We start from the raw sequence: 15,197 nt of genomic DNA on the forward strand, positions 1-15,197 counted from the left end.
GAACCTTACTTTTGTTCTTCTGTATTGACTTTTGTATAATGCAGATTATGATAACATGTCTTTCAGTTTGCAAAATAAACTGATTCTTTCTAAAATATTGCAAAATAACATTATGTGGGATTTCATCTATTAGTTGCCAAATACAAACAGGTAGAGTTTGATGTTCTTTTTGTTATGTTAATTTTTTTAACTGAAAATGGCCAACTGCCATATATTTGCACAGTGAAGAGTAATGGCACTAAATTATACTAAATAAAATTTAATTAATCATTATGTTTCTCTCTTTCTCTCCCCTCTCAGCATAAATTATGTTTTTGCTTTTATTGTTTTTGATTTTTATTGCTTATGTTTTTTTAAGCTCCTGTAACAAAGCAAATGTTACCCACTTCTGAATTTGGAATTTTAGGATTGTGAGTTGAAAATTTACAACCGATAGACTCAGAAGCATTTTGTTAACTTATGAACATTGACAAGTCTTAGAAGCAAAAAATTTGGCATTGTACGTGGCAAATAAAATAATTTGGAAAGTGTGGAATTTATTACATTGTGTGCAGAACTACTTGATAATTTAGTGAACTTTCACAAAACTAAAAATCTTTATTACAGAACCCATTTTGTTTTTCTCAGTTTATTTGTTTCCGTTCATGACAGAGAAAAATACATCATGTTTCTGTTCTAAGAGGAAAATAAAATTTCACTGTTCACTACCAACATCTACAATAGTTCCCCTAAGGAACTGTTTAACTATCTATTCTACAAATGTCATATTTCAATGGCAATCATAACATATACACTTTAGAGCCCTTTTCTTTAATTGTGCAAAGATAAAAAGGAAGTTACATATTGCATATTTGATTTTTTTTCTTTACAATTAGTTAATTACTTTTAAGAAGGTATATTGAATAACCATGCATTCATTTTCCAGGTCTTTATTTATCATGCAGGCAATGTTCTTTTTCTTTTACATTTTTTTTGTAATCCACCACACACTCTGTGGCTTCATCAAAGTCCAAGACCAATGGACTTTCTTTTTATCTTTAAAAGATAAAGGAACAAAAAAAATGCTTCTTTGTGCTTCTGATCAGGCAAAACATTCCTGAAAAAAGGAATGGCTGGGAGCAAGTGGGAACAACTAGACCTGAACAGATGCTATGAGGATGACATACCAACAGCCTTTCTACAGCTCCCTATAGTAAAAGAGCTGGAAAACCATGCCACTCAAATTCAGTGGCACGTCTTTCTTTGAGACAAAAAGGGGAAATATTTTTGATGCTATCTCTAGCCATAAAACCATGATTATAGCCACTCAGAGTCGCCTTACCGGTGAGACGGGTGGCATACAACTTTAATAAATAAATAAGTAAAATAAAAATTACCAACTTCTAAGTCTACATTTTCTTCAGCCATTGAGTCAACAACTTTGGCCTATGCTTCATTACTTCTTAGTATTCAGCAATTTTTATTGAATTATTATTATAGCTGCTCCATCTTTAGTGGCTACCTTGTTTAGTGGCAGCCTATAAATAAGTCATTAGTAATAAATTAAAAAAACATCATTTTCTGACTAATATGGGGACTTATGCCCAAATGTTTGTAATGGACAACAACACATGCCGGTGCGAGAGTAATGCTGGCATTGCTGCACAACAAAATTTTACCTAAATAAGGTCACAGCAACCCTTTGCAATCTTTGCAATCTCTTTCTCTGTCATGTGGTTTGCTTAGCGACCATTTAGCTTCTGATATAGGACATGAATTACATTTTAATTTTATTATTTATTCATTTCAATTATAATTTTAATTCTAAGCTGCCCTTCATACAAGTTGTTACAGCATGAAAAATGGGAGATCAATGCTGTCTTTCTTCTTAATCTAGGCAGTGGTATATATATATATATATATTTTGGATTGCTAACTGATATGCATTTCAAACTTATTTGTTCTCATCAGTTGAATCTCAGAAGGGTGTGGCTTCTGGGATTCTAGGAGAACTATTTAATTACCTTTTCATTATGAAGCATATCTTTCACAAACAGTGTTGTTCTGTGAATTACTAATTGGATTATTGTAGCATTGGCCAACTGCTTTATTTAATCTTGCTAAGAGCTGCCTTCTGGTGTTTTCAAAAATCATATACGGAAGGAGCAAGTAGTCCTCGGCTTAAAACTGCAATTGAGCCCCAAATTTCTGTTGCTAAGCAAGAGAGTCATTAAGTGAGCTCAATTTTATGACCTTTCTTGCCACAGTTGTTAAGTGATTCACTCCAGTTGTTAAGATAGTAACACAGTTGTTAAGTGAATCTGGCTTCCCCATTGACTGCTGGTCAGAAGGTCGCAAAGGGAGATCACATGACACCTGCAGTTGTCATAAATATGAGTCAGTTGCCAAATGTCTGGATTATGATCATGTGACACAGGGATGTACAATGGTCTTAAGTGTGAAAAATGGTTGTAAGATAATTATCAGCCTCCCTTTAATTCTTTGTTAGCAATCAAAAAAAATTACACACACACACACACACACACACACACACATATGGATTGCTAATTTACACAAATATGAGCTGTCACTGTTGTGACTACTGCCTGTGGATGGCCTTGGGTTAGGCTGAAACAGTAAATAAGATTTGCCCCGTGTTTGGGGCCTAGCAAGGTATTCTAAATACTTAACAAACACTATATATATACATATAATGTAAGTAGAAAATGTATTTGTACATAAGTGTGCACACTCTGTTCCAGACACATACATACTCACAGAATTATGTAGAAATATCTAAACATTGGTTATATCAAAATGTTAACTGTTAAAGAATATAGACTTTGGTTTAGATTAATTATAAATAATGGAGACAGTTTTTGTACAGCATCCAATTAAATGATTATAAATAATGTATGGTTGAAGACTGCTATCTGGACCTCATCTAGATATGCAAGTTCTTCATTTTACCATTCTATCATTAAAACAGCAACAAAACTCGAAATATTAGTCAATACAAGTGCAGCATACATTTTGATATTAGTTCTGTCTCCATATGTGCAAAAACAGTATTTCTATTCCTATTCATAGACTGAGCTTCTTATAAAAATAATTATAATAAAATATAGAAGATAAACTTAACCGTTTGAATGCCATACAAATAATTTTAAGCAGACACCAATTCAGCAAATCTTCAATAAACTTATATTAACCATCCCCTACATCTGTTGCAGATGATATAAAGCTATTTATTTCCCTGCCTAAAATCCAGATTTTCTCTCTTCCATACTAGTGCACTTTGCATAGAGACGTTCTTCGCTTTTAAGAAAACCATTCAGCTTCAACCACATAAGAAACAGTTACTGGGGAACCCTTCCTAATTCCCATGTAAACAAACTCCTTAGCATTCCCTTGCTTGTATAAACCAAGGGATTGAAAAGTCTTTGGCGGATTGTCGGAAGAAAAAAGCAGAACAGAACTTCATCTAAAATAAGGTGCTCCCGAAGGGAAGGGGCTACGAGTAACATCACCCAGGTCACACTGTCATTATTTTCTTTTTGTTCTGGGACCTTCTTTCAGTTGGGAGTCACACCAGCTTCTTTCTGACGTAGTCTTTCTTTCTGTTGTTTAAGAGAAAAGGAGTTTATTATCATTCTTTGGTTTAGCTTTTCCATCTTTTTTTCAAACTGCAGGAAGTATATGGTTTAGGCCAGGGGTTGGCAACCTTGGCTCTTTTATGACTCGCGGACTTCAACTCCCAGAATTCCTGAGCCAGCTATGCTGGCTCAGGAATTCTGGGAGTTGAAGTCCACGAGTCATAAAAGAGCCAAGGTTGCCTACCCCTGGTTTAGGCCAAAAGAATGGAACAATCTGAAACCAGAGTAGACATAAGCTTCCCCGTCCTGAAGTGCCACACTAAGACAGGGAAGGATATGGTTTTAAGTATATGTCAAAAAGCCTGTTGTTGTCTGTAAACATTACAAATGTGAAAAAAACACCGACAGTTAAAAGTGGTAGAAGTAAAGAAAAAAGAAAGACTAACAGCATGATTTGAAGCCAACTACCGTACTTGTTGGGGTTTTTCCATTCCCTTTCCTTCAAAAATAAGTATTTTACCCAGTCCATGTGGCAAACTGCATGATAATGTAACTGTAGACCAAACCCAATACAACCTTGATAGCCATACATTATCATACACTATTTTGGATAATTTCTACCAAATTAATTAACAGCAAACTCTCTTTTGATTTCATATACCTGCTCGACATCAGACTGTCCCTCAAATAAATAGCCAAATCTTTATATGTAACAAAGCTTCTACATGTTACTCAATAAAATAAATTGGACTTAATTCCCTCTAGCTAGCTGGTACCTGTATTAAGCATCTACATGAAGCAAAAGAATTTTCCATCTGTCTTCATAAAAAAGGAGCAGTCAATACTGGACAAAATCCAGCAACCTAGAACTTGTTCTTAAATAGGTTAAAATGACAAATTTAGAGAGAGTCTTACAGGAATGTGCTATTAACTATCTTTTCTGTCTATAGTGTCACATTCATATTTTAGAAATGGACTCTTGAAAAGCAAAAACAATGTCTGGGATTATTTAATTTATAGAATGCAGCAGGAAAGGATGTTGAGTTAAGATCCACAGTGATTTTGTAAATTGGCTCCAGGTCATAATGTCATTGCAGGAAAAAGCCTTTAGGATACCTATCCTAAAATTGAAAATACATACTTGCTTTTAACTAAAACTTCCAGCTATATTAAAAAAAACCAGAATCACAATATGAACATAACATACCAGACTGGCAGTTGGATTGATTTTCCTAGTTTCCACTTTCTTTTCTGAAGTTAATTTGCTCACTGATTGCTGAGCCACTTGAAGTCTAAAACAAAATATAGGCAAGTATTATTAGAGCTTTAAAAATGATAAATGTTCACCACATAAAAGTTGTTTTCCTAAATAGCTATACTTTATAAAGCAAACACATAAAATCTACACCAATTCTCTTATCTGGCAAATTTGGAAAAATTATTATCTAAATTTTTAGAGCTGGTATAAGACCTAACCTACATTCAGCACCAGTGAGAGTTTTCCTAACAAAATGTCTTTTACTGAGATAATCATTGATCCAACTCCTTACTCATATTAGCACTGATTGGGAACAGTCCCCCAGAGCTTCTCCAATCCAACCTGAAAATACTGTGAAATGGATTTAGGGTGTTTCATTGCAAAGCATGTGTTCTGTTACTGAACCATAGTTCTTCTCTTGCAAGAAAGCACTTATCAGGCCAGTATGACCTTCATTAGGGTCATTATGATGCAGTACTAACTCCAATCAGTAATGACATCAAGGTGTAAATCCTGTGAAATGCCAGACATTACATTTTAACATCTCAGTTAGTACTGAAGACATGTATTAAATTTTTATACATTGGCTCTCTTGCTCTTAATTCATGGATTGTTCTTGATCTCTAATGACCATTTTGATGGTGTGTCAGTACCAAGTGGTCCACACCACAAAAAAAAAAATTGCTATATATTGCTACTACCAGCTCACTGAGAGATCAAACTATAATTTTTATCGAACACTGGAATGTCTTGTTGAACAGAGCTGAGTATAAAGAAAATTTCATCCATGGAATTCAGCAACAAAACCTAAGCTTCTTTAATAACTATTTTGGTTGAATCAGCTAGGACTATAATATACAATACAGTTAGTTGGATTACCATGTTATTGCTGGTTAGTGGAACAGAACCTTAAATAATCTTGGCTAGCTAAATAGTATCAGTTGTCCATTTCTAAGTGACATTTAAAGTAACCCCATAAAAATTCTGATCTATTACAAAACACTGTCAGTGGCCCAGCAGATTATTTCAAAAATTTCAGCTACTGTGGAATATGGAAACAAGAACTGCAGTGCCAATTAGACACTAATTCAAAAAAGTACAGAATTGTCTCCTTAATGGTTCCCATATCCTAGAAAATAATGGAAATAAGACTAGAATTTTCTATGGTAAAACAAACAAGCAAACAAATTTCTATAAAAAATTGAACACTAAAACTTTCAGCCCAAATTGTTAATTTTCCTATTAGTCAACTTTGGGGAAAAGCATATTTTTAAATCTAAATGTTTTTATAGTAGGTCAAATAACAAACACATACATAGTCATTCACACTTACTAGCCAATTCAAGATCATTATAAAAGTACATATATTTTTTGTAATTGCACACATTAAATAAATTGTTCATGTGTTAACAATCTTAACTAGCTTTAAAATATATTTTTGCTATTTGCTAGTATAAAAGTTTCACCTTTTCAAGAATACATAAGTGTTGTATCAGGGCTAAGGATGAAAATAGGCTGCTTACTTAACCCCATGGCCTCCTTTTCATTCAAAGGATCAAGGGAGAAAAGGATGGGAATTAAGGCATGAAGTGATTTGATACCAAAAGACTGATTTGGTATCAAAGCCAGCAGGATGGACCTTCTATAACCAGCTGCTGCCATAAGACATTCTCAAAACATATTAAATTCCTTATGATTAACAGAATTTGGGATATTGATTCCTTATGATTAACAGAATTTGGGATATTGAAAGATTCCAACTATAATTGAGAGCCAGTTTTGTGTAGAGGTTAAGCCATCAGGCTAGAAAACAGGAGACTGAGAGTTATAATCTCACCTTGGGTATGAAGCTGGGCGAGTGACCTTGGGCCAATCACCTTCTCCTAGCCCTAGGAAAGAGGCAATGGCATAACTTCTGGGGAAAAAATCTAACCAAGAAAACTGCAAGGATTTGCCCAGGCAGTTTTCGAGAGTCAGACATGACTGAATGGAAGAAGAGATCAATAACTAGAAAGAGTGCAGAGAAGAGCAACAAATATGATCAGGGGACTGGAGGCTGAAACATATAAGGAATGGTTGCTGGAATTGGGTCTGTCTAGTTTAATGAAGAGAAGGACGAGAGGTGACATGATAACAGTGTTCCAATATCTCAGGGGCTGCCACAAAGAAGAGAGAGTCAAGATATTTTCCAAAGCACCTGAAGGCAGGACAAGAAGCAATGGATGGAAACTAACCAGTTTGATGATCATACTTCTATGCACTGCTCAAAGTATGTAAGGGGGGATTATGTTGATCTGGAATCAGGGGAAAGCATAGAAGGCATACATTGTGAATATGTGCAGATGGCCCTGCTATCTTTGGGTACTTGCAGAGTCATGGATGCAGAGTCATGGAAGGTTAGCAAGGAAAACACCCAATGTCCCAGGTCACCCAAGTACATGCAGTATCTTTAGAGAAACACCCAAAAGGAACATATTTAGCTATTTCTGCTTTCTCCTTTCTTATCTATGGTGTGCCAGCCTTTCTTTGTGAAGTCTTTATCTTATGTGTGTCAGCTTTGCTGGGTGAATTGCTTATGTAACCAACAAGTATAAATATTGGAATTTCCTGTCATTCGGGGCTTCTCTCTTTTGGAGGAGCCCATCTTTGTTCAGCTGAATAAAAATGTAAAGCTTAAAAAGGCAACTTCTGGTTTCCTGTATTTCTTTACCAAGCAACACCTCAGATCCTGCACAACAAATTGAAGAGAGAAGCAACCTAGAACTAAGGAGAAATTTCCTGACTGTTAGAACAATTGATCAGTGGAACAACCTGCCTCCAGAAGGTGTGAATGCTCCAACACTGGAAGTTTTTAAGAAGAGATTGGACAACCATTTGTCTTAAATGGTATAGGGTTTCCTGCCTGAACAGGGGGTTAAACTAGAAGACCTCCAAGGTCCCTTCCAACTCTGTTATTCTATTCTATTCTATAGTATAATATCCTTTGTTAACAGTTTTTTATATTGTTCAATCAATACAGAAATAGTTAAGTTTTATTTGGCATTTATTACTGCATACTTAATGCTTGCTTCAAATGATTTTCAGTGTGTGAGTAAGTGCACAATTACTTTTGAAAATACATATACATAAATATTATTTTAGGCTGAGTTCATGCATAACATCAAAACATGCTTTGTCACCATGGGAATAAATTTATTGGGAACAACGTTAAGTATAACAAAATAACTCAATTTTGTAACTAACAACATATTTTATACCATCAATTCCAAACCAGGTTTGCAGAATAACCTAGTTTAGTGTTTTTCAACCTGACAATTTAAGATGGGATGGACTTCAGTTCCCAGAATTCTCCAGCAGACCACCATCCATCCATTTTAAAGTTTCCAAGTTTGAGAAACATTGGACTAGATTGTTACAGGTGACGTATGGAGGAATGGACATTTACACTTCAGGAATGAAATCACCTGTTGGAATATGATATTTTAGAATTTTCTTTGATATCCATAGGGTAATATGAATGGAATATGAATTGTTTCTAAGCAATGTTTTGTCTATGGAACAATTTTGCCCATGACAGAAGGCTTGGTGAAAAAGAATTATGTTTTTTTAAACATAATGCTACTGCCTCTTTTCTGATAGCCCCTACCTCTCTTTAGTATGCTGGATCATTTTTCTCTAGAGCATGGGAGAGGGGTGTAAGACATTTTTCTCCACTTGGGCAGATGGAAACTTGAATATTTACCTATCTTAAAAAAATTCACAAAGAATAGAAAACCTTCACACTGAACTCATTTTTTCTTCTTCTGTATATTTTTTTCCTTCCTAGCATTTCCCCACAAGTGCAAAAGATAAAACATTAGCTGCATACTAATGTCATCTAAGTATTCATATTCTAAATATCGGCAATTATTTAAAGCTTCATATTTATATAAATGTATATTCAAACTCTGGACATTTGCTGCAGTGGTCAAACTGTGAAATCACGTGAGGTTGAAAGAAGGTGCAGACTGGGACAATTTTGTTGAAAGATGGAAAGATACAAAATGTGCTCACGACTTTGATCTTTAAATTCTACATCTCGCTGCTTCTCAACCACAACAACTTTAAGACATGTGGACATCAACTTCCAGAAGTCATGATTCTGGAGTTGAAGTTCACCCAACTTAAACTTGCTCAGATTGTGAAACACTTGCTGTAAAGAGGAGAACAATACAGATGGAATTTCTTAATTAATTCCTAATTAATCCAACTGAACCACACTGTTTATATTAGTAACCTTTTAAAGAATCAATTATCATTTACTTGAAAGGAAGGCCTGGTGAGAATTTGGTTGTTTTTCCTGACTTCATGTGACTGCTGGTGATAATGATGAAATCTTTGTATGCCGTTTCACAGGCAAAATGGAAATAGCTTCTATATTATGTCTAATATCAAGTCTAAGAGGACTTTCCCTTCCCTGACATTTTCTTTCTGAGCAGAAAAAAAGTGACTGCTGCTTAAGATTGCTGCTTGTGATGAAAGACACCAATGACCCACAATGTTTGCACATCTCTTTGTATAAAAAGTAAAGTAATTTACTGAATTATCCACATCTGCATCTAATTTAAAATAGCTCGTTTAAGCAAATTTATGCTTCTAGTGTTGGACAATTAACATTGTTATTATGTTGAATGCCAACTACTATGTGGCAAGTTATTCATTTAGGCTCAAGAATAGTAATGTAGTCTTTGCTTGTTTAATATAAGGAACACACAACACACATACACACATGCCTTAAATGTTTAGAATAATTGTTAGCCTTCATCCAGCTTTTCACTAAATGTCATATGAGGAAGGAGATGCTTGCCTGAAAAATTTGTGTTCATTCCCAGCAAGCTACTATATTCCCTACTTTGCATTTCTGTGGCACATAATCCCATAATATTTTGCTTTTCATTTCCTGTATTAAAATAGAAGCTGGTGTCAATTTAACAATAGAATCTGTTGGGTTTGGCAACAAATATACCAAAATAAATATTCAAGAATGTTAGAACTGAACAGAACATTATCATTTTATAGTTTCCTTTTACTTTATTACTAATTTGAATTATGTTACTCATTAGTCTATTTGCTCAGATATTTTGCTACCTGTATGCTTCAAAAGTTGATTACAATTAGGAAGCGTGACATATAACAGAGGTCTTTAGTTTTTTTCTGGCAACACCACTTTTTTTTTTTAAAAAAAATCCCATTACCCCTGATCAAGTGTCAAAGTTCAAATGATAGAAAACTGGCTGAGTTAAAGGAACTTTTTAATGTGTGTATTAGTCTCTCACAGAACCACAACCAATTCTTGCAAAACCCATGGGGTTCCATAGAACATACTTTAAAATAAAAGGAAGGAAGGAAGGAAGGAAGGAAGGAAGGAAGGAAGGAAGGAAGGAAGGAAGGAAGGAAGGAAGGAAGGAAGGCTATACTAGAAAGTTGCATTCTAGACAAATGGAACCAACTCCAAAATAATATAATGTGGAGTGGTCCAGGAGTATAGGTTTCTAGCCATGTCTTCTTCTAGAATATTTATTTCATTTCCCTTCCCTAGAACCATTCCATGATTACTAAGCATGCCCAATCATCATTAGGCTGGGTTCAGGAAGAGGGAGCGTTCCATTTCTGCAAACTTTCAAATCAATCCCAGCCTGTTTTCTGATGAATGAGTATGGGATTAATTTGGCTGTATAAGAAGTGAGAATCATATAAGTGAATTCAATAGGAGGGGGAAGTAAAATGAAATGTAGCAAGACCACTGGACTGGGAAACAATATTATAATATGTCATTTAAAATGTGTTATATTTTTAATGCAAACTTGTTACAATACAAAAGAATATACTACAGTGATGAAATTATTAAATAATCATCCCAATCTTTCTTTCTTTTTTCTCTTTAAACTTTCAAACAGTTCAAACCTTAACACAAAAGGGTGTTAACTAAAAACTAATAAAATCAGGAAATGATGGGACATGGCATGGCATGGAATTTGAGCTACACAGCAAGATGCCAAGAAATAATCCTATAAATTCAGTATAGGATTTTGACACTGTGCTAAATGTGGTCTGAATCCCATAGGTTTCCCTTTGATGCAAGCGTGGACATATTCACTTTTATTTGTTAGTGCTGTCTGCAACACCAATATTGCCTCACTTAAAGTTGTCCAACATGAAAATGCAAAGAAAAGCAATCTGTTCCAAATTAGCACAGTTCCTTTTTCATTTTACTAGCTACCAACTGGAAGGGGTTAAGAAAGTGTAATTTATCAGATTATATGTGTTTATCTTTTTGTGGGGACAACATCCCTTTGGTCAATTTCCCTAGGCACCCTGAGGGAATAATCTTTCCTTGAGGTCCATTTGATCTTAAAGAAAACAGTGAAGCCTGAGGAATACAGGAGTATAATTTGTTGAGTTTGAAAATGAACAGCTCCCCAGACTTCTAAAATAATATTAATGGCTTTATTGGAACCTTACCTTTCTTTGGAAATGTTTTTGTTCTCCCGTTTCCAAGTAGTCTTAAAGTCACTGCAGAACTCATACCAAACCATGAAAACATAATTTGGCGTGGTCTCCTTGTCACCAGATTTTGGCTTTATTCCATAGTACCTCACCATTTCTTCAAAGCTGGAGGATGTACAAGGGGAAAAAATGGATAAATGTAAACTCACTGGGGAAATTCAATGGCAAGTTTGCTAGCATAGATTACTGACTAGAAATTCCCTCCCCAAAAGAAACAGAAAAAACAAAAAAAAGCAAAATGGTAGGTAAGATCTGAGAACGAATCACATTTTAAAAAGTTGTTTAGAGAAATGGCACTGAATTGTACCATTGTACATTCCCCAATAAATCTCTCCCTAATAGACTATTAATTCAAAGTCATGGCAACCTCTCCCTAACTGAAGGTTTGCAGGTATTAATATACTGAAAATACATTATTTGTTCCAGACTACTGGAAGTCACAATCTTGTGGTGAATATCCCTAGGACTATTTTTACCTCCCATGTAGCTTCTGCTTCTTCGTTTGTGTCTCCAAGCAAGATGGAACAACAGGGATAAAGATGAGGTGAACTTATCAAGGGTATATTGCTTAAGGACAATTTAAGACTTAAATTGCGGGCACTGAGATCTAGAATTAAGTTTCTTATACTGAAGAAGGATGTGGCTGGTGAAACTATGCATATGTAAAGCTTCAATGGACATTTTGCAAGGTTTTGGGTTTTTGACCTGAAAGAAGACTAAAATATTCTTAAATGATCTTTTGGACCTATAGTAAGCTTAGCATATAGTATTGTTCCCTGACTTCTGTTTTCTTCAAAGAAGTGACAGAATACTTCCCATGTTTTTAACCAAGCAACCTTTCTTTCATATGAAAAGAAAGCTGTTACAGGAAAACACATCTTTCACTTAAATTCAGTCCTGTTGGATTTCTCTGTGCACTGTATATATTTTCACCTATAATTTAATCTCCCCACACAAGTTCTAACTGTATGAAAATGCTGGAAAGAGTAATATGCATTTGAAGAAAGAATCCCAATCCTAATAGTATTTAAAGATATTTCTGAATTTATAATCCACAGAGTTAAGAACACTAGAGAGCTTACCACTTTTGTGCATTGTCCAGGAGAATTTCCTCTGCCTTGTGTTCTTCTACAGCTGCAAAAAGCATTTTAAAATAATTTTAGAAATCTGAACGTGTGTGTTATAATTTCACACTGCTCATAGAAAAATGAATATTTGGAATATTAACATATGGATTATGAATTAAGAAATTATGTCATCCTTGTAAACATTGTAGGGAAGAACACTGACTAATTGGCTTAAAAATATTCCATAAATACAGAGGCTGGTGTAATTGGCTAAAACACTTTTAGAAAAAAATATATGCTATTCTTATGATGATGAAGGAACTACTTGTGAGGAGATGCTGTACAGACCAACATTAAAGCACTTATTTTTATTGTGTTACAAAGATGCTTTATTTACAGTGAAGGTATACACAATTCACAATGATTTTGGTCTCCTTGTAGCTAATAGATTCCATATGTTCTCCAGTTAATCGCTTTTTTAATCCATGAAGGACATATCCAACAAAAGAGATATATTTGCCTGTATTTGTAGCTGTATCCCAGAATTTCTGTACCTCAGGGTTTGTAGCTCAGGTTGTAAACAACCAAGCTCAGAGAGCACCAAGAAATTCTAAAGGAAAAATATTTAGATGCTCAGGACCAAAGTTATCATACAAAGATATTTCAGATCCTGACAAGAAAGATTACTTACACTTCTGTCTAGAAGTGTAAGTAACTCGGAAACTATGGTCTCTTATCCATTCTAATTCCAACATACAGATATATCCTGGGAATTTTTTTGTGGAATTATAATGAAACATTTTCTACCAGGTGGCCAGAGATGATATTGATAGTGCTACATAGCTGAATTTCACAAAATATATGAACCATATATATGACAACCCTTCCTGTGTCTCCAAGGTTACTATAGACTAAATCTGGAAATCTATACGGATGACAAATTCCATAAAGCTTAGCTGTGTGAACCAGTGGTAGTTTACAGGTAAGAAATAGAGTCAATTTTTAATCCAACTGTAATAGCTACAATTATCTAAACCATAATAAAAATGATGCTCTGTACACTTATGTATTCACCCTATTTCCAATAGCTTCAAATGGATTCTAATATATGGAAATTGATAAAATCAGGCTCAAGGAACTCTTAGTAAACATAAAATGGATTGTGACTGGTTTTGTTTTCAATTTTGTATGCCATTCAGTATTTCTTTGGTAGAAGGATAGCCAAATAAATATCCTTAATAAATGAATAAACAAAATTAAGTTTGATAATGTATAAATGAGATTGGCTTAAATACAAAGTTGCTTTATGTAGGGTCAGAATTACAAGATTGTTCACCACATTTCTCCTTTTCCAGTGCAATCCCTGTTTATTCTGATTAGATGTTAGCCCTTTGAGGTAGACCAGACTTGGAAACCAAAATTATGAAGACCAAAACTGCTTTTATTCTTCTCTTTTATGGTGATTTATGTTTCTCCCTCCCTGTCTTTATCTATAAAGATAAAGGGGGTGGAGTTTAATCTGAGACATTTTCTCAAATTTCATTTCTGCTTTGGATTCAGATTTCTCTTATCTGAATGTTGCTTAGTTGCAGGTCTTCCTTCTGATCTTCAAGGTCATTGTAGCAGCCTATTATATTAGGATTCAGGCTTGCCATCTCCAGTATCTCTCTGGAGAAACATCTCAGTGCCATCAGATTAGGAATTTTACATACACCTTGAACAACTGGAAGACAAAAAAGTGGGTTGCCATTCTCCATGGCCAGTTTAGTTAAAATCTGTTTTCAACCCAGATTAGTTTGGTCTATTTAACAAACTTATGGAAGTAAACTGTTTTCAAGTTATGTATAAATATTTTTATAAATGGGTTTGCAAATCGTAAAGTGTTACTTGTTCTTACACTTGAGATATTTTGGAAAATATCTTGACAGTTTTCAATTACATGATGCATGAAAGTTCAAATAACATTTAAAAATAACCCCAAAATACTGATTATATTTATACATTCCACCCATAGAACAAATCCAATTGTTTATTATCAGAGGTAATACAAGGAAACCAAGAAATTATGTTCTGTTTAAAAATGGATAATGTTGCCTATAAATTTGTCAAAATTGTGTTGAAGGTAAGTTTATTAGGCAATTATAGCAATAAAGCCAGCTAAGTCAGATATTATATAATTCATTTTTCTTGGATATGTTTGTATATCAACAGAAAAAGATTTTCAAAGTTTGTTTTTTATATACTCAAGAAATGGAACATATTTTAAAATGTGTTTCAGTTCATATCCTCTTTTGAAATATAATACCAAAATAAATTGAGACCAATCATAGTATATGTCTCAAAACTCAGTATTTTTCTGGGAAACAACTGCAAAAATGAATTTTTAAAATATGATTCTCCTGCATACACATTATTAATCAATCATTATACCCCAAATGTGGTTAAACATGGTAACTTTTAAAACATAGTATTGTTTAACACAATAAAAAAGAATATTTTTCATTTTCTTTATTCCAAAGAAAACAGAAAGACTAATCTTTCTGAGATTGCTAAATACAGGCAAACAATTTAAGAAACTGGAAAATTGGTTTTAATCCCTTTTAAACAGAATATGTATGAAACCAATCTGTTCAGCTTTTGAAAAAATAAACCAGACAGACTATACTTATAAAAATGAAGGATTTTTTATGGGGGAAGGGGTGGGGTGGACTTAGTATGCTCAGAAGTATGATGAATTATGGTTAATAAGAA

General features: G+C 34.2%; 1 protein-coding gene across 1 annotated transcript in view; it reads right to left on the minus strand.

Moving 5' to 3' along the window:
- Positions 1–2,522: 2,522 nt before the first annotated feature.
- The window catches only part of FMN1 (formin 1), an 89,036-nt gene continuing 76,361 nt past the window's right edge, over positions 2,523–15,197 (minus strand). Inside the window, exons 14-17 of the mRNA XM_083348128.1 lie at positions 12,462–12,513; positions 11,335–11,484; positions 4,783–4,867; positions 2,523–3,599 (exon numbers count right to left, since the gene is read on the minus strand). Of these exons, the coding sequence (XP_083204254.1) occupies positions 3,555–3,599; positions 4,783–4,867; positions 11,335–11,484; positions 12,462–12,513 (332 nt within the window). The 3' untranslated portion in view covers positions 2,523–3,554. The remainder of the gene's footprint in view (positions 3,600–4,782; positions 4,868–11,334; positions 11,485–12,461; positions 12,514–15,197) is intronic.

Source organism: Vipera ursinii (assembly GCF_947247035.1).
Source record: "Vipera ursinii genome assembly, chromosome: 1".
Taxonomy (NCBI): Eukaryota; Metazoa; Chordata; class Lepidosauria; order Squamata; family Viperidae; genus Vipera; species Vipera ursinii.